This window comes from Mucor mucedo, assembly GCF_025094135.1.
Source record: "Mucor mucedo strain NRRL 3635 chromosome Unknown EV154scaffold_17, whole genome shotgun sequence".
Taxonomy (NCBI): Eukaryota; Fungi; Mucoromycota; class Mucoromycetes; order Mucorales; family Mucoraceae; genus Mucor; species Mucor mucedo.
Window position 1 is genome coordinate 302,807 of NW_026252301.1, and position 17,562 is coordinate 320,368.

The 17,562-nt window shown below is 35.9% G+C and overlaps 4 protein-coding genes across 4 annotated transcripts; 2 read left to right on the plus strand and 2 right to left on the minus strand.

The window, feature by feature from the left end:
• Positions 1-14: 14 nt before the first annotated feature.
• Positions 15-4,272, plus strand: EV154DRAFT_459514 (NUC173 domain-containing protein). The gene is made up of 9 exons (XM_051597487.1): positions 15-95; positions 175-204; positions 270-323; positions 379-458; positions 521-737; positions 797-991; positions 1,056-1,202; positions 1,264-1,355; positions 1,408-4,272. Exons 1-9 carry the CDS (start codon positions 33-35, stop codon positions 4,181-4,183), a joined length of 3,654 nt encoding a protein of 1,217 aa, XP_051460870.1. The 5' UTR covers positions 15-32; the 3' UTR covers positions 4,184-4,272.
• EV154DRAFT_600079 (anaphase-promoting complex subunit 5-domain-containing protein) lies at positions 4,273-7,290 on the minus strand. The gene is made up of 16 exons (XM_051607148.1): positions 7,090-7,290; positions 6,910-7,032; positions 6,818-6,863; positions 6,735-6,766; positions 6,647-6,682; positions 6,366-6,591; positions 6,129-6,312; positions 5,911-6,051; positions 5,742-5,853; positions 5,565-5,688; positions 5,415-5,515; positions 5,208-5,344; positions 4,925-5,150; positions 4,596-4,860; positions 4,494-4,532; positions 4,273-4,435 (listed from the first exon to the last, which is right to left on the minus strand). Exons 1-16 carry the CDS (start codon positions 7,216-7,218, stop codon positions 4,299-4,301), a joined length of 2,058 nt encoding a protein of 685 aa, XP_051460871.1. The 5' UTR covers positions 7,219-7,290; the 3' UTR covers positions 4,273-4,298.
• Positions 7,291-9,372: 2,082 nt separating this feature from the next.
• Positions 9,373-10,065, plus strand: EV154DRAFT_498781 (uncharacterized protein). Its single transcript, XM_051600404.1, has one exon. The coding sequence runs from the start codon at positions 9,383-9,385 to the stop codon at positions 9,935-9,937; it is 555 nt and encodes a 184-aa protein (XP_051460872.1). The 5' UTR covers positions 9,373-9,382; the 3' UTR covers positions 9,938-10,065.
• Positions 10,066-10,256: 191 nt separating this feature from the next.
• Positions 10,257-12,045, minus strand: EV154DRAFT_438355 (camp-dependent protein kinase 9). Its single transcript, XM_051596875.1, has 5 exons — positions 11,651-12,045; positions 11,428-11,596; positions 11,111-11,374; positions 10,769-11,042; positions 10,257-10,707 (listed from the first exon to the last, which is right to left on the minus strand). Exons 1-5 carry the CDS (start codon positions 11,922-11,924, stop codon positions 10,495-10,497), a joined length of 1,194 nt encoding a protein of 397 aa, XP_051460873.1. The 5' UTR covers positions 11,925-12,045; the 3' UTR covers positions 10,257-10,494.
• Positions 12,046-17,562: the final 5,517 nt, after the last annotated feature.

Genomic DNA, 17,562 nt, shown 5'->3' on the forward strand with positions numbered 1-17,562 from the left:
CTTTTACTTTTTACCTTTGCCCTTAAACAATCATGGAGTCTAAACTCGAAAGAATAAGAAAGCAAGCCAACTCCAAGTTGGCAAACCAGAAATTGGTAAATACTCACTTTAGACAAGGATAGATCCCCGACATGGACACTTTATTAACTCTCTTTTTTTGATCCGCTCTATAAGTATGGTCAAACCTTGATTGCCATTGAAGAGGTAATATACTCACTCACCAACAATAAAACGACACCAGAAAAACTAACGTATACGTTTTTACATAGACTATCAGCGAGCAAAACGAAGCATTATCTCCTACCGCATACTTTGGTGCTTTGGTAACTTTTATTTTATTTTTTTGACAGCTCGTCTATATATTAACTAGATGAATAGATGACTACTTTGCAATCCTCTCAAGGATCTAGCGAATTAGTAGGTGCTTTGCTTTATATTTTGGATGAAGTTTTCCCTTTGTAAGCAATTTGATACATGTATATATAAAGCATATTACTGGTAACTGATGATTCTCCTATAGTCTTCCTCATTCTGTGCTTAGATCCAAGTTTGCTGATGTAATTGCAGTTCTTGAAACCATTTTTGAAGCACACAAGGATGAACAACCTATTGTCCGTTCTTTCCTTGGCTGTCTTCAAGAACTCTTGGCTGTTCAAGATGGACCCAACTGGAACATGCCAACCACCAAGAAGGCATATCAACAATTACTTATTTTGAGTGCTAACGCTTCTCCCAAGGTAAAGAGAATTAGAGGAAAATTTAGAGTAGTGAACTGATTTTACTCTTATTATATTAGGCACGTAAGAGAGCCCAAGATGCTGTTCGCAACATTTTGTCTAGACCTCCTCCACCTACTCTTATTCATCCTGCTGCCGAAATGACTGCTGATTTCATTCTTAGAGTTTTACACGAAACATCAAAGTCCGATCAACACGCTGCTCAACAAATGCTTGCATTACTTCAAACCATTGTTCCTTACTGGCCTCCTCACGTATGTTTTTTTTTTTTTTTTAGTTTTTATAAGTAAGCAATGCCTAATATTCTCTACAAAATAGAAATTCTCTGTCTTATGTCAGACCTTACTTCAACTCCCCAAATTCAACAACATTTTCCTCACCAAGGCTGCTTTCGATGTATTTGAAGCCCTTTTCGATGCTCAAGAGACTGATATGGATGCCGAGAAATTCGCTGGTTTATTACGCGTAAGAGATATTTTTAAATGGGAGGAAAGGTGTGGAGTGATTGACAATTATATTTTTTTAGGCTATTTGTGAACTGAAACCTGCAGCTGTCGATGAACGTCTTTTACCCACTTGGCTTTTAATTATTGGAAAGGCTTTCCCTTCTTATGCCAAGTAAGTGTACATTTTTTTTAAAATTGGGCTCAGAATTTTAACTTTTAAATAGGTCTAACCCCGCTCAATGCGCCAATGATCTTTCTACTGTCTTCAATTTGATCTTTAACGATTTCCAACAAGATTCTAGATGTCATCGCCAAATTGCCAACTGTTTGAGCACATTGATTGAATATTGTATTACCGACGATCTTATTGCTCAAGCCAGTGCTGGCCAATCAAATGGACTTGTAGAGATTATCAAGTCTCTTGAGGCTGGCTTGGGTGTTCATTTCCAACCTGCTTGGGTTCATGTCATGACTGTTCAACAAGCCATGTTCAACAAATTAAACCATTTCGCCGCTCCCTTGATGAATGGTTGTTTAGCTTTGCTCGGTGAGCTTCGTCTCGCTCCCAACGAATCTTATAAAGAACAACTCGATAAGACACTTGGTGTTGCTATTTCCACTATGGGCCCCGAGTTTTTCTTAAACATTCTTCCTCTTAATCTCGAATCACCTACCTCTTCTTCTCACGTCGGCCGTGCTTTCTTGCTCCCTCTTTTAAAGACATATACTACCAACACCACACTTTCCTACTTTGTCAATGTTCTCATCCCTCTTGGTGATAGACTCGCCGCTAAGGGAGAGGCTGCTGCTGCCCGTGATTTAGAAATGCAAGCCAAGGTTTATGAAACTTTGGTAAACCAAATCTGGAGTTTGGCTCCTGGTTTCTGTGATCTCCCCATTGATCTCACTACCGCTTTCAACGATTCCGTCGCAGAAAGATTCAGTTCTTTGCTTTATACTCAACCCGAATTACGTCCTACCATTGCCCAAGCTCTTCAACTCTTGATCGAAAAGAACCAAGCTTTGGTCAAGTCCTCCGCTGACGATGCTCATTTATTAAGAGCATATGGTTTAACTAAGGCTCAAGCTGCGGCCAACTTGGGTTTCATGAGCAAGTTTGCTGTAAATTACTTGGCTGTTTTCTTCAATGTCTACAGTCAAATTGCTCCCCAAGTCCGTGGTTTCATGGCCGAAGTAATTAAGGCTTATCTTACTGTTACCACACCTGAAGATATCAACACTACATTCAAAAAGGTTCTTGCAATGCTCTCTCAAGCTTTGGAATCCAAGGAGACAGCACCTAGCAACGATCCTTCTATCCCCCCTCCCATGTCTCACACCATGTTGGATCTTGCTACTATCATGATCCCCTTCTTGGACTTGGAATCTGCCGAACTTTTATACAACGGTACACTTCAACAACTTTTATCCAAGGAAAGTGATCCCACTTTACAAAAGAAGGGTTACAAGGTTCTTAACCATTTGATGAGCTGTCCCAATGGTCGTCAAATCATGGCCAACCATATTGAAGAGTTGCAAAACCATTTGTTAAATGCTACTGTCTCTTGTACCAATGCCGCCAAAAAGGATCGTATCAAGACCTTGAAGGAAGTTGTCTCTCTTTTACCCAACACTGATCTTCATTTCATCCCTGCTATTCTCTCCGAAGTTGTATTGGCCTCCAAGGATAACAATGAAAAGACTCGTAACTTTGCCTTTGATCTTTTGGTTAGCATGGGTAACAAGATGAAGGAAGGTGGTGTTATCAAGAACAGTCGTTTAGAAGGTTTTGATGAATCTTTCCCTGATGCTGAAGCCAATATTGCCGAATTCTTCACCATGGTTACTGCTGGTTTAGCTGGTACCACTGCTCACATGATTGGTGCCACTGTCGGTGCTCTTTCTCGTATCTTTTTTGAGTTCAAGGATGAGTTACCCGCTGAATTAGCCTCTGAATTACTTCAAACAATCAATGTCTTGGCTGCTTCCAACAACCGTGAAATTGTTAAAGCTGCTGTAGGATATGTCAAGGTGTGTATTGTTGTATTGGATGTCAGAATCCTCGAACCTCAATTGGAAAACATTGTGCGTTCTTTGCTCAAGTGTCAACAACAACACAAGAGTCATTTCAAGGTTAAAATCAGACACATGTTTGAACGTTTGATCCGTAGATTCGGTTATGATACCATTGCTAATTTGATGCCTGAAGAAGATCGCAAGATGATTGTCAATATTCAGAAGCGTCGTTTGAGAGCCAAGAGAAGAAAGGGAGCCAACAATGCCGAGAGTGACGATGAAGAGGAAGATGTTTCTGCTCGTGCTAGTGCCAAGAAGGGTGCTTTCCAAGATGCTTACGAAGAAGTCCTTTACGGTTCCGAGAGTGAAATTGATGATGATGATTCTGAAGACGAAACCCTCAAGACAGTGAAAGCTGCTGTTACTGCACAAAAGCAAAAACAAAAGAAGAAGAACAACAATGTGTCGAATGCATTTATTCGTGAAGATGGTGAGGATGGACCTCTTGATTTCTTGGATCGTTCTGCTTTAGGTCGTATTTCATCCAACAAACCCACTCAACGTAAGATGAAGAGTAGTAAGGGTGCTTTCGCTGAGGGCGATGATGGTCGTCTCATGATTAGTGAACCCAAGGACCACCAAGAAGAAGAAAAGATTGAACAAGGTGAAGATTACTACATGCAACACATCACAAATCCCGATGGTTTTACCCGTGATAAGAGAAACAGAATCAAGTTCAAGAAGGGTAAGGATGCTGTTGATGATGCCATGGAAGTGGATGATGGTGAGGAGGGTAAAAAGCCCAAGAGAGCTCCTCAAAAATACGAAAAGATTGGTAAAGAGTTTAGATCAAAGAGAGCTGGTGGTGATGTTAAGCGTAAGGGTCAAATGGATCCTTTCAGTTATGTTCCTTTGAACAAGGTCATCAAGAAGAAGGGTAGACGTGATGAAAAGGTGACTTACACTGGTCGTTTAAAGAAGTAAAACATTTTTGATACATAATCCCCCCCTCCTACCACACCCTCATTCCTCAAATATAGTTAGCTAGATGTAAATACATAATAAAATATTTTCCCTTTTTTTAAATTTATCAATTAATTTAAACTTCAGACTGGATCTGTCTGATTTCTTGCATGGTAGTAATGGCAACAGATAGCATGTCCAATTTATGCAGGAGAGTGATTTTGAAAAACAGTGCTCGCAGTAAGAGATCTTTACATTTTAAAGTCCGGAATCCTATTACAGAAAATGAGGGGTCAGTTCAAATTTTCTTCATAGCAGTTATCTTGCTTACCTTTTTCAGCCAAGTTTACATACTCCAAAATGTGTTTATCTTTTAAAAGTTTAGTTATAACATGTACCGTGTCGAGATTTCTGATATTATAATTAGACATACCAGTTGAAGACGATGAGTCAAGTGCCTCTGCGTATGTTAATTGCAGTTCTGAAGTTAGTTTTAACGATTGCGCAAGCAGTACTTTAGGGAAAATATTTTCCAAGATAAATAACGCCTTTTGAATCAGATCTTTATCGTTAGTTCGAACATATGCTTCTGACAGAAGAATTGCTGCCTTGTAGTAATATTTTGCATCATTGGTTCTTTTACTTAATGTCATGGCATCAATAGCAAGACGAATTGCTGTTTGAATTTCATTGATTTTCTATACATGTATCGAAACATGATTAATAAATTATGAATCGTTTCTATTTATCATTTATACTCACTAAATTAACAATGGCTTTCAAAATAAGATTGGCGCATATTCGTGGTGTTTGATCTGTTTTTACAATAAAGTCGTGTACTTCTTCAAGTATATAGAGAGCCTTTGCATACTCCATATTGGACATGAGCATTTTAGCATTTTCATATATAGCATCGAAGTATTCCTCGGAATATGGCGGAATAAGTAAACGAAGTTTATCGACTTGATCGTTAATTGTGTCAAACTTTCTACAGACGGATCATCAGTGCATTGGCATATATAATATATTAGGGTACTGTACGTACCTTTTTTTGCAAGATAGCTTCTTTATACGTGATTGAGCCTGTTTCCAATGTAATAAAAAGTCGGCTTCTGTAGGAAACTCTTCTGAAAATTGTTGTAAAACTTGGAGTGCTTTATTTGAATTGCCCATCAATTGGAGCTTTATATCACATTAATTACCTTCGTCGAATGTGTTTATTATAGATAAGTTTGTTACAAATTACACTTACCATATTTGCGTGTGAGACTACGGATGTTTCTATATCCTGTACAGCCCGATCACTAGAGTTTTCAGCAAATTTTAAATAGGATGCAGCTAGAGCACTATTGCCTAAATATGGTATCAGCAGAAGAAGATACATAGAAGTATAATAACTTACCATATCTCTGCCATGCCAAACTGGCAATCAAATTTTTTACACGACTTGTATTCTTTACATCCTTCAAGATAACGTCAACAGAAGCTGTTTGTAAAGTTTCAAATATGAGTCTACATGGCTCACCCTATGAATTCCGTTAGGAGCCATTGAAATACACTAGAAACAGAGAGTCTTTACCTGACGTAGTAAGTCTCGTGCTTTAGTTAATGTCCTCATATTAGCAAGGTAAGGATCATCAAAGGATTTGGTGTCCCTAAAAGGCTCCTTTTTTCTACAAGTGCCTATCCAGCTATTTAAGTTTTAAAAAAATGTGCAAATGGAAAAAGAGGATGTGGTGCATACTTACTATTCGACTTCTTGCAGACAATAGTCATCTTTGTCAGACCTTGCTGCAGACAAAGCATCATTCAAAGCTGACAGCGCATTAAATATATGACCAAACTTGAATTCAAGGATACCAATATTCAACAATGCATACTGTACTGGACTATTAAATTGGAGGAAGGGAAAAGTTTACGAGTCAGTAAAAGAGAAACGCGAATCATTTATAGCTGTATACATTACACCCCTTCACTTATAGTAAGATCAAAAAATGTATGTAGATCAGAAAGTGATTGGACATATTCTTTTGTTCGAACATAGTTTAAATAGCGTACTTGACGAATATTTGAAATATGGGGAGCTTTCGGCTCAATGTTTTCAAGATATTTGTAAAGAACTGACGGGTGAATGTTGCTGGTGCCTGTCACTAAAAGGTGGGGCATTTCAGTATGAAGGAAGATGGATTGCTGGGTCACTTACATTCAATCTTGTCAGCCTCAGCCTTCAAAAATTCTTTGATATTATAAACAGATATCCAGCCTTTGACATCAGATGGTTGTCCTCCGGGTAATAAATACGAATCGCCGTATCTGTCGTGAATATATGCGTCAAACGCTTCCACAATATCTGACATTCGATCCATTGGTAAAATTGCATACTCGATTTTGCATCTACGTACAAATAATCCCATGACACTGCATTTTTCCTATACTTATGTTAGTTTAATCTTTAACGCTGTTAAATGTTAAACAGCATCTCACCAGAACTATATACTCGGGTGAGACGGGCCTTTCGGTCTGTGTGTCAATGTTAGCTAAATTGTCTGCTTCGACGCTACTTTATCTTTACCTCCTCGTCTTCGACAACAAGTTCTTTCAGGGCTACAAATTTAGGGTTAGCTATGTGAAGTTTATTGTGTGATATTAACATACAAGTCATGAAATCATCAAAAGCTCTAGGATTGTTGATCGTTTCAATCTAGTAAACATTAGATCATGATTTTGAAGCAGAATCAAATAGTTACCTCATTCTTAATGGAGGTGACTATAGGCTGCATATCGGTCTCGCCGTTCTTTAGCTTTGTAATTTCATTCAAGAGGTGATTTAATCGTGGTTCTGAACAAGTCTCACGAATTGAACTTTCATTCTTTAAAAATATTGTTAATGACTGTCTGACTGTGCATAATACGGGTTATATTAGTACCAAAATGTTTTTTGTTATAAAAACGACAAAGGTAGACATCAGATCCTCAGGAAAATCGTAAGTACAAAGTCTTTTAATTAACAGCAAGAGTACGATTCGATATGGTGTAGTGTAGCCAACATGCAACATTCTAAATTAATTACAGAGAAAAGACAAAGAACGCGTCTTGTTTTATAATCTGACCAAGTCTTTGCGCGAACAATTATTAAAGCAACCTTATGATTGGCTGATTTTTCCGAATACGATTTATCGACAAAGGCTAAATCGAGAGGAAGAATGAACATTGGTTATAGAGCCACAGCTTTACAACCAGAAACAAAAAAAATTCAGAAGCTGCTTACTTTTCTAATGAAGAGATTGATGATGAGTCTCAAATCTGTGACATCCCTTATACCGGAGAAGTTCAGGTCAGTACGAAGCTTTACCCATTTCCTGCGTAAACTTGTTCCTGCTAGAGAGATTCTTAGCAGAAAGAGATTTACTGCAGCTAAAGTAGCTATTGACTCTCGTTTTATCAGTAATATCCCGCTGTTTAACAGGTCACTACGGCATCTCAAAAAGAAAAAGTTGAAAGACCAAGACGACCTGACAAAGCTACTTTGGAGAAGATTTAGGAGGTGTTACCGTTGTTAGAATCAAAATTAGAGTCTCGAGAAATAGCACCTCTGATCAGCACAATCAAGGTATCCACCAGTTTTTTTGAAGTATACAGTTGTAAAGAAAACCACACTGTACCTTTTAGACGGTAGAAACTTTGTAAAAGCAACACCGCGTGCTATTGCATTATACTGGACTCACCCATCCAAGTTTTATCACCGTAGTATTACCAGAAGATAGTTTAAAACTTCTCTGGACACAGGGGATACCCCTCTAGACCAACATAAAAAGCGCGTCAAGAGACGCTCCATTCAGAACGATTCTGATGTTAATGAAAATGCCTTGTTTGGCTTCGCAGTATCTATTCAGTCGTCATGTTAATGTCTCAGCTATGTAATACGGAATATTTATTATTAACATTACCAAATGATATAAATTCCAGAGTAATTTATGTAGAAAATAAAGGATTATCTTAAAAATTATTTACAATAATGTAATTTCAAGTCCCTTTGCATTACAAGTCACAGCCAGTACAATAAGTGCCATAGAATAGAGAAGGGCCAGACCTCAAGCAAGGATGGAATAATAATAATAAAAAAAAAACGGCTATTTACGGTAGGAACCCAGTCAAAAGAGACGGGAAAAGACAGAATGTATGTGTAAACAGGTGATTAAAAATAGTCGTTATAAATATCATAATCATAATCATCCAGAAAACCTTCTTCCTTTTTTTTTACTGTGATCACCTTTTGTCGTGTGAGCGAAAGCGATGGATGATTGCTAGGGGCAACCATGGTTTTTTTGGAAGCAGCAATACTTTTCGAACGACGGCTGATAGAAAAACGAAAACATCGCGAAAACATTAGAGAAAAGGGAAAAAAGATTAGTAAATACATTTTAGTTGATGAAAAAGTTATTTTCAGCCAGAAATCAATCTTACACAAATACACGTGCGTTAGACCTATGCACTACTCTATAAACTTGTAACAGGGTTTGACATTTGAACAAAGAAAGAGAGATAACGCGGAAAGCTAGTTCCGATAATCCCGGTCTATTATTTTACCTGATTGAATCGGGAACCTAACTAGAAAGATGAAATTATGCGTCATTGGCGACTTTAGTGTAAAAGGAAAGGTATTATTACAAATGATGACGAACGTACACAAAATGAAATGAATTAATATAACGCAAAAGGTTCATTCAGCCACACTTATGGAATAATAACATTCATATTACTAACAAAAAACACAACAATCAAGGTCTCAAGTATCACGGAATCTGACAAGCTAGTCATCGGCTCGGGAAGCCTATTTAGCGGCAAATATGCTTATTAGGAAAGCTGATATTGACTTGTAAAAATAAAAAGTATACAGCTGTTGTACATAAAAAAAAATAAAAATAAAAATGGCGTTGGTATGATAGTAGTAATATTTACTAGATTTTGGTGGGATGACAGCTGTAATATGAGAATTGTGATACTTGTGTGACCCATGCATGTATTGTGCTTCCCAAACTTTAAAGACATGTTGTATGGACTTAAAGAAAACCATGCTCACGACACGCGGAGAAAAATGACCGTTTATTGCAATTACTTGGATTATTGTACCACACACGATAAAAGCAAAAATATGTATATAAAGAGGGGTATTAGGAGCAAGACCTTTCTTTTTTTCACTTACTTTTCTCATTAAGAATAATGACTGACTCAATCCATTTTCCACCTGCTTCGAAGCATTCTAAATTATCTGCGTGTCCTACGACCAAAGTACCCCAAGGCACAGATTGGATTTATCAAGACTTTTTCAACCAGATGCTTCATGATAATTCCATTCAACATGTATATCCAACAGGCACTACGTTTTCGGAAGGATTAAATACGGTTGCTAGGAAAAGCAGTTTCGAGTGGGATGGCCATATTGATTATTCTTTTTGTGCTACTCATGATGAGGAAAGCTCTTTACCCGATCTAGACAACAGCGATGAAGAAGATCCTATTGGTACAAGCTCAGAGTTTTCAGAAATGTTTGACGTAGCTCCAGTATTAATTGAATCATCATGTACAACATCAACGGAATACCCTTTATCATTCCGGGAAAACAGTGACACCATTATCACGCAAGCCTTAAAAAAGAGAAAGTCTACCTCTTCATTCCGTTCTTTAAAATCCTTTATCAGTGTCTTTAGTACAAGCAAAAAGTTAAAATTAGATGCTTCGCCCACTAGATTGTTTCAATTCTTTAAACGCCGTTAAAACCTCCCTACTTTTCATCTGTGTAAATAGTATATAATAATGCGTTTCTGTTGATCAGAGACTTATTCTCCCCCCAGCCCCCTTTTAATAACTATAATAAAACCGATATAAATAAATATAAATACAAATCCAATGTTTCACTATGTGTGGGTGAAAAGAAGCGATCATCTTGCTTGAAAATCATTCAAAGAGCGCTGACTGTCCCCTTTTGGTATAAAAGCCGTAAAAGTCATTCACACGCGCGAATCTAAACTCCCTCTAATAGCTCTGCACAAAGGTCAGTGACAGCCGGTCGCCATGTGAGGCTTAATGTTGTCTTGAGTACCATCCCTTGTTATAAATGTAGGGAGAATTATTGGATTGTCTCGGGATTGTGGAAATAACTCCCTACGACTTACTTATCATGTGTTTTTTTTATTCATCGATCATACACACACAAAGGAAAGGAAGAGGGAATTTTTTTTTATGGATGGATGGGGGGTAGCTAATACAAGGTAATATGTATAAAAAGGTCAAGTTATATGATGTAGTGGGAATATATATTGTAAAGAAGGGAATTATGAAAAGCCTACAAATAAATCCTTATATGGATCTTCGCCATCCATATGATGATGATCTGTATCAAATGCTTCAGGGTATTTTTCAAAGTTACTCGTATCTCCTGGATGTGGATAATGAGGAACAATCGGTGCCCGCACATTTTTGTCCAATAGCCCAACCCAATCCACACCTCTAAACCATTTATGTCTTTTTACATCCTCTGAGCCACCCTATATAGAATGTGAATACAATAATAATAATAATAAAAAAACGTGCTCTCTCGTTATTTACCTTCAGATTTCCTAATCTTTTTGTTCTGTCACTCACAAGTAGTCTCTTTAACAAATCTTTTGCAAGCGGATCAAAGTGGGCAGAGAATTGAACCTTTCCCATTAAAATCTTTTCATATATACCAAACGAATTATCGTCAAAGAAGGGAGGATAACCAGCCAACATTTCAAATATAAGAATACCCAAAGCCCACCAATCAACTGCTTTACCATGTCCTTTGCTTTGAATAATTTCAGGAGCCAAATACTCTGGTGTACCACATAACGTCCACGTTCTTTAAAAAAGATATTGAGATTAATTAAAAAAATTACACATGTATATATATATATATATATATTTTACCTGTCAACAACTTTTTTTGCAAACCCGAAATCTGTAATCTTTATGTGTCCTTGATGATCAATTAATAAGTTTTCTGGTTTTAAATCACGATATATAATATCTTTGGAATGAAGATATTCTATTGCTAGTACAATTTCTGAAGCATAAAATCTCGTCATATCATTTGTGAATCTACCAGCTCTACGTAAATGGGTGAATAATTCTCCGCCAACCACATACTCAAGTAACATGTATAGGTTGGATTCGTCTTGAAAAGTGCAGAATCTATAATAGCAACGATTAATGCTTTCTCTTTTACCAATGTGTGCTGCACTTACAGATCAACTATAAATGGAAATCGAACAGAAGATAATATTTGCTTTTCAGATAAAAGATGCTCCACTTGTTTTAATCTCACAACTTCGGATTTCTTTAACACTTTCATAGCATAATATTTGCTTGATGGTACGAATTTGGACAAGTAAACCCTACCAAAAGTACCAGTGCCTAGATAAATACATGTATTAGGGAGAGAAACTCTCAATTTTATTTTCTCCTTACCCAAAGTATCTTGGAGTTCGAAATCATTCAAGCCAAAACTGGGACTTTCCACATAAGCAGGTGAACGAGTATGGTAATATTGTAAACGAGCAGCTTGTTGTTGCTGGTATGGTGTTGGTGAAGGTAAAGGTAAACCCGCTAGCGGATGGTTAGGTGGAAAAGGTGTTGCATCTAATGTTCTTTTAAGATGAGGTCGAGGATTACTGAGATAAACAGGTGGTTTATTCACTAGTCTTGAAGAGTCTTCTTTGTTGTTAGTCATTGCTTTTTCCATGAAGAAAAATAAAATATAAGCAAAAGAAAAAGAATATATATATATATAAAAATGAAAGCTCCTCTATTCAACTCCTTTAACAGTCGAAAAGAAAACAGAAAAGGGGAAGAGAATAAATAATAAAAAAATGTTGTTATTAAAAAATAAAAAAATCTGAGCACGCGCAATGCTGACAATTGAGGGAATATCATTGTCGCACACACACTACGCACACACACACACACTACGCGCACACACACACACTACGCACCCACCCACCCACCCACACAGACAGATAATCATCCTTTTCTCTCCCTATACTTTTCATCGACACAGGTACCGATGTCCTCATTGTTACATAAATTCAGCCTCAGAGTCTATCTTTTCATAAATTACTATTTACAGCTTAGCCAATATGCTCACGATACGACATGTAATTATCTTACGTCCCCTGAACCCATTACTATAATATGAACCTCATGAACAGTCACCGTGCCACATACACTTATTGGGATTGAATTCGAAATATTTCATAATTTCCATGTTGGAGTGCATAATCTATTATCCCACTTACATTGCATTCTTCCATTGTAAAATTGATACAAGAGTTCACCAAAGTATTAAATTATGTTTACAAAGATGGTGAATATGGTATCTCGTTTATGGAATGTTGCCAATAATGCTCATTTTTTTCAATTCAAAGGGTCTTCAAATAATAAAACTCAAATTAAAAAATGTCAGACAAATAGATTTTATTTTCAGAAAAACGTGAAAAAGTTTTTATACAGTTGCAAAATTAAGTATTCAGACCCTCAAAATGTTAAACTAGGCACAGGGTCTCTGAGCCAGAATAACTTGGTCTTTTGTCCTTAAACTTAGGTAATAGATAGATAGAACATCAAGATTATATAAAGATTGTACTTGTACCCTTTAATCTGTCTTAAGTTTCAACCTATCAGATTCTGATCTCATAATTCTGATTAATTCCTAGAATTGTGGTTAATCACCTTTTCACCTTTCTGTTAAACGTTTTGAAATACTGTCCATAGAAGTGGTTTCTTTGAAATCAATAATAGTCAAAACTCTGTTTCTGGCTTTTAATTAAAACCAAATTACATACCAAGGCCTAGAAACATCGTGTTAAACACCAATACAGTTGCCATTCATACATTTGCGTTGCCAAAGCTCATTTGTATCAGTGAGCTGAAAAAAGATGAACCCTTTGACCTTAGCAAGCATGTCTGAAAGGATTTGCATGCACTCTTAGATGGCCCGGAAAAATAACACAGATGTCTGAATTTAAAGCGTGAAAACTGTATCGGTGGTTAATAATAACACTGCTGCTTACGACAAGAAGTTATTAACTGTATAGTATCTGTTTTTAACAGGAATTCTAACTTTTTTTTTATTGGTAGCAGGTCGCTTAAGTGCAGAGATAGGATGTGCTGGACCCATCTTCACAGACATTTGCTTTATTATCTATTATTAACAAAGGGTGTGCATCTCAAGCATCAAGAAATTATAAATCAAAAATAACATGCTAGTCTTTATCGCACTACCGCATCAGATATGTAATTAATAATAAGTTCTTCATTAGATTAAACCAAATTTCTAAAGTAGTAAGACCACATGGTGCGGTAAGGACTATCCGACACATCATTTAGTAGATCAATGAAAGTTCCCACAATAAATCAGGCGTCATGCACTATCTAAAACACATGCTATAATAGTTAGACAAAGCATCGTGGAGAGAAAAATAAAAAGCATGCGAGGGATCTAACGGCTTCAATTGTGTTTTAAGCATCTATGTCTAATCACGTCTCCTTTTACTTTGATTACTGTCGTAAGTCATAACGAGATATGCGTTTTTGATAAAGCCCATTTAATTTTTTTGACTTAAGATGCCATCCCACAGTCCAACCATTTGATTTAATACAAAAAGGTGAGTAAGTACTCTTCAGTATCAAAAAGCATATGCCTGTAGACATAAAAGCAAGATATCACGCGAATAAACGTACACCTTGGGACGTTTGTGTAGACTTAACTCCTTTAAATTTCGGTAGCAGCTTATTCGTGGGTCAGATTAGACCCGACTGCTAGTTTTTTTCTTACTTTCTTAAGGACTCGAAGCTTGGTATAGCTGGGCGACTTCCTTCTACAATAAATTTAACTTTACATGAATTATGAACAATTAAAATTAAGGCCGCAACTGTCGTATTCTGCTAGCCGTTACACAAAGTGTATACGTAAACATTCTGTTTCTTTTTTTTTAAAAAAAATTGGCAGTAATAAGGGGTTGGATAGATATTAAAGTGGTACTGTTAATCTCGATATAGAAAGGTTTGAAGTAACCTTGCGACTTGCAACGAGAAACTTAAAAACAAGGTTTCTACCCCTTTTAAATATCGCGCCGCAGTTGAATTTCGCTTTGTACAACTTGCAACAGATTCGAATGACTTGTGTCTTTGCTAATAATACTTAATGTATGGCATAAAAACACTGCCTCATAATGTCAGTTGAAAAGAAATGATTTGATTGCATGAAAAATTAAGGTTATAAAAGTTCAGACAAATATTTGATATTCGAGTTTTGCATGGAAAACAAGCGAAATAATGCATGATTCGTTAATAACTTTTTAAATTATTATCCATCCTCAATGTGATGTGATAAATAAATTTATTATTATATCTACAATATCATCAACAAGTTGTTCCCTTAGTCAATTGTTTCCAGTCAATTTGCTCATTTTCAAGGATTTGGGTGATTTAGTTCTGTTCTTCAAGCATATTTTTCAAATTAATTGTCAGTAATTCATTTCTTTTATACTATGAGCACAAATCCTACCTTAGTGTACAGTATGAGGTCCATCACCTTAAACTTTTTACTGCGAGTATTCCAGGTTCTTGGAACATTTGCCTCTCGAACAAGTAAATAACCCCTTCCCTTTTTGGCTTATAGCGGAAGTACTAAGCATGGTCAATTCATCGCCAGCGTATATGTACGTAAAAAACTTTTTTCTTAAGTTTTTGAATAACACATCTTTGACGGTTTCCATCTCCTTCTAATGGCCTGATGCTGTATTCGAGTAGCTTCACCGTGACATCTTGGGTGTGATCGACATTGTTTTTTCTGTATTTACATATGAATAAGTGCAATGTATATAGTATTTTTACCCCGATGACTCAAACAAAAGATTTCGGTTTGATCCGCAACAAAGTAGCCAATACCATCTGCTAAACGCTTTCTGGCTTTACCATCTGTGTTATAATATACAATGCACTTGCTTTTTTCCATGCCACCCTAAAATAAATCAGCGATCAAAATGTTTTTTTTGATCGATATTGGCGATATCGCTCAAAAAATCGAAAATATCGATATCTCCGATATTTTTGATTTTTTGATCGCTGATCGCAAAGCCAAATTTTCAAATCTCTATAAAAACAACCTATACATAAATAAATAGATGTAGCAATACCATGTTCATAGATAAACGTGATTTTTTAAAGAAAAAAAATGTTTATGGGGATGATAGCCAGGGTAAGAAAAAGACAACTTCAGATTACGTAAGTAAAATGAGAAAAGGGGACATGTGACTGTGGGTTTTAATGATTTTCAACACTGCTGGTAATACTACTCTTATCGACTTTGAAAGCCTTACCAGTTTTTATTACATATTTGTTGTTAGACCTGTCGACCTCATTCACCAACCCAATAGTAGACACAAGGTCCTTTGCATCAAAGACGACAATTTTTTTTTGCTCTGCCTCATCATGCGCGGGATGGCCTTTGAATAAGGGGAAACGTCATGATTCACCAAAAACGAAGTTCGAGCCTGGAGTACTTTCTTGATATGTAAAGTCAAAAAAGAACAAGCGTTTACACACGTACCAGTTTTCAACAGGCCGAGACATCCAAACTACTTTAAGTGAGCACACATGAATTTAGATTTGCAAAAAAAAAAAAAAAAAAAATGGAATCTGTCATTTACTAGTCTGATGAATCAGTTGCTGTAGAAAATAATCAACCCGTACGGCGTTGCCAAAAACAAGGAATTGAGTCTGAATTTTTTATTTTTTCTTATTTAAACAAACTTTGTTTTTTAAACCTTTTTATTCTTATTCTTTTTCCCCTTTTTTTTTTCTTCCAGGTTAATGTATGTATATGCGAATAGTTAATGGTATTTGATTCATCATAATTATTTTTAAATTAATTTAGATTTAGTTATGTGACTAATAATAAACGTCTTACAACTTTATAATTTAGGATCAGACCAATGCTCTTTGCTCGGTAAGGAACTCTAACTACTTTCTTATATCTATTAGCGCATTTTTATAGCTAGAGGAATCAATACATTGATTACTTGTGGAAAGTTAAATAACTTGATACTGGTATACTTGTTTATTATTAAGTTAACCCAATTTTTTAAAGCTGATTGATATTACTATTTATTTGGGGCTCGTACATCCGACTGTTTTGTAAAGGTACACATTGCTAAACTTGATAATTTATTCTCTTATTAACGTAAACCATCTTTATGCAGGTAAGTGAATACTGCTACTCTTCTGAGGTCTTCGTATGGTCACTACCGTAGTTCCTCTCATTATGTCTGTCTCTGGTCATATTTTACTGGTCATTTTCTATATTTGAAGAGGTCTATGATGATCAGATTCGACGTTATTTAGTTTTTTTTTATAAATAAATTTTTTTTTCCAATATATACAAACGTATCAATTTTAAGCCTGTATCCTGATTCAGCAGGGGTGTAAAAGTAATATTATATCGATTATCGATTACCCCATTTTTTTTACCCCATCCAACGATATTTTTTTGTTTTTTTGATTTATGGATCGATATCGCCAATCGCGATATTTTGGAAAATTTGATCGATATTGCCAATAACGATATTTTAGAAAATTTTATCGATATCGCCAATCGCGATATTTTTAAAAAAAAGATCGTTATTTCCGCTCTAATTTGTTTGCGATATTTTTCAATTTTTGATCGCTGATTTATTTTAGGGTGTGCCCTTTCCACACCTACATATAAATTAAACAGTTAAAGTCAAGTTGTATATTATATACATAATAAAGCTTGTCTTACCACTATAGAGTTAATTTGTCATAAATAGCAAAAATTACACTGTAAATAGTCATGATTGGATTGTAAAATGATTAAGATACTACTTGAATATAGGAACAAAATATTCCACAAATGGTCTACGTTCATTTAGCGAAGCAGTGATTGAAGACTTCTGGCAATTGGCATGAAAATTGATTAATGTCAAACGAATCATCATAATTGCTTTTTTGGTGTCATCAGGTTGTGTGATATTAAATCCATGTTAGCCCATCAAAAGCAAGAGATTCTCAATTCTTTGACTAAGTGTGTCATTCAGGAAATATTTAGCAATAGGAATATTGTTGATATACTTATTGTTGAAGGAATCACCCATGTTACGAATTTATATTCGCTATTCAGAACTTTTTTTTTACAAATATCCTTATCATCCGACTCGATATTTATAATCGATTGTAACTTTGCTTTCATCCCTTCGTTTAAACTAACATCGTTGAGACGATAAGAGATGTTCGGTGTAATTAATTTCAAAAGAACAAAGGAGACCTTGTTTCTTTTCACCGTAATAATAGCACTGTCATTT